General features: G+C 35.7%; 1 protein-coding gene across 1 annotated transcript in view; it reads left to right on the plus strand.

Annotated features, from left to right (window-relative positions):
- The window catches only part of LOC105304450 (ryanodine receptor 2), a gene marked incomplete at its 5' end in the record, with an annotated part of 220,090 nt that overhangs the window by 29,035 nt on the left and 189,537 nt on the right, over positions 1 to 1,518 (plus strand). The window contains one exon of the mRNA XM_023522367.1: positions 391 to 664. Within this exon, the coding sequence (XP_023378135.1) occupies positions 391 to 664 (274 nt within the window). The remainder of the gene's footprint in view (positions 1 to 390; positions 665 to 1,518) is intronic.

Genomic DNA, 1,518 nt, shown 5'->3' on the forward strand with positions numbered 1-1,518 from the left:
TTATAAGGATATAGGATGTCAGATCTTCTGAGAGGAAAATAAAGGAACAAGAAAATGCAAGTAAAAGTAATGGGACCACTCGTACTGATCGCCCCATCGATTGCCAGCAGTAATTTTAAAAAGTGGCTGCAATTTTGAAACAACTAAAATTCTCTATTTATAAAAAAGGTTCTTAAGGAAGAGTTGGTGTATTTTCGTTCTTACATGACTATAACTCATCTTTATTGATGTGTGTGTGTACATATAAATAAGTGAAATTTATTTTATTCAGTGAATATTCCTAAAAATCCTGGTACAAGCGTAGATGCAAATTTGGGGTTATACAATGTGCAATTGAATTGTCTTCTCTTATTGTTTCCTTTTTAAAAAACACCAATAATGACTCCGCAGCCACCCTTCAGCAGCTGATCTCTGACACCATGGTTCGATGGGCTCAAGAGTCTGTCATTGAAGACCCTGAGCTGGTGAGGGCCATGTTCGTGTTGCTCCATCGACAGTATGATGGCATTGGGGGCCTGATCCGGGCCCTGCCAAAAACCTACACTATAAACAGTGTTTCTGTGGAGGACACCATCAACCTGCTGGCATCTCTCGGTCAGATCCGTTCTCTGCTGAGCGTGAGGATGGGCAAAGAAGAAGAGAAGCTTATGATCCGTGGATTAGGGTAAATTATTTCATTATTACAGCCTTTTGTCCTGTGTATATCTCCTTTCTAATTGTTTATTTCACTACTAGCACAGTAGGTGCATTAATACAAATACATTGTCTAGATTAGATGATTGTTAAATTAGATTGTTGTTTTTCTAGAGCTTATATTTTAAAACTAAATAAGAAAGTTGCTCAGTTATTACATGACTGATTTTACAACCAGATGCTAAGATGGCTAAGATACACAACAAATATCTTAAAAGTTTGTTTTTTTTATTAATTTCTCAAATACATATAAACATATATAAACACACAGGTTACTAAAAATTCACTGAAATCCATGGGAGGATAAATACTTACCAGCAGGAAGTAATAAGGAAGTTTGTATCTACTGGGCCTTGAAAAAAGAATGAGGAAAAACGCCTCTTCCAGAATTTAGCATCATGTGTTATGTTTCATGTGGATTTGGGGATCAGTGTTTATACCTCATGCATAATCTAAGGATCCCCAAGGTGAGAAATTAATAAAAATTGGCTTGGAGGTGTGCTTTCTCAACTCAAGTTACTTTGCAATTTTGCAAGAAAAACCTATACACTATTAAAGATTATCCCACAATCAAAAATTGCAAAGCACATAAAGAAACAATTCATCATAAATAAGGGTTTGCAAGGTACAGTAAATAGTGGAGTTAGAACACTTTTCCCAAGAACTTCAGGTAACAGAATGCAGAAAGTGAGCATAAAGTTACTGTATACAAAGGAATGAATCTAATTTCCAAAAATTGCAAAGCACATAAGGAAACAATTCATCATAAATAAGGGTGTGCAGGTACAGTAAATAGTGGAGTTAGAACACTTCTCCCAAGAACTT

The sequence above is a fragment of the Pteropus vampyrus genome, unplaced genomic scaffold (assembly GCF_000151845.1).
Source record: "Pteropus vampyrus isolate Shadow unplaced genomic scaffold, Pvam_2.0 Scaffold342, whole genome shotgun sequence".
NCBI lineage: Eukaryota > Metazoa > Chordata > Mammalia > Chiroptera > Pteropodidae > Pteropus > Pteropus vampyrus.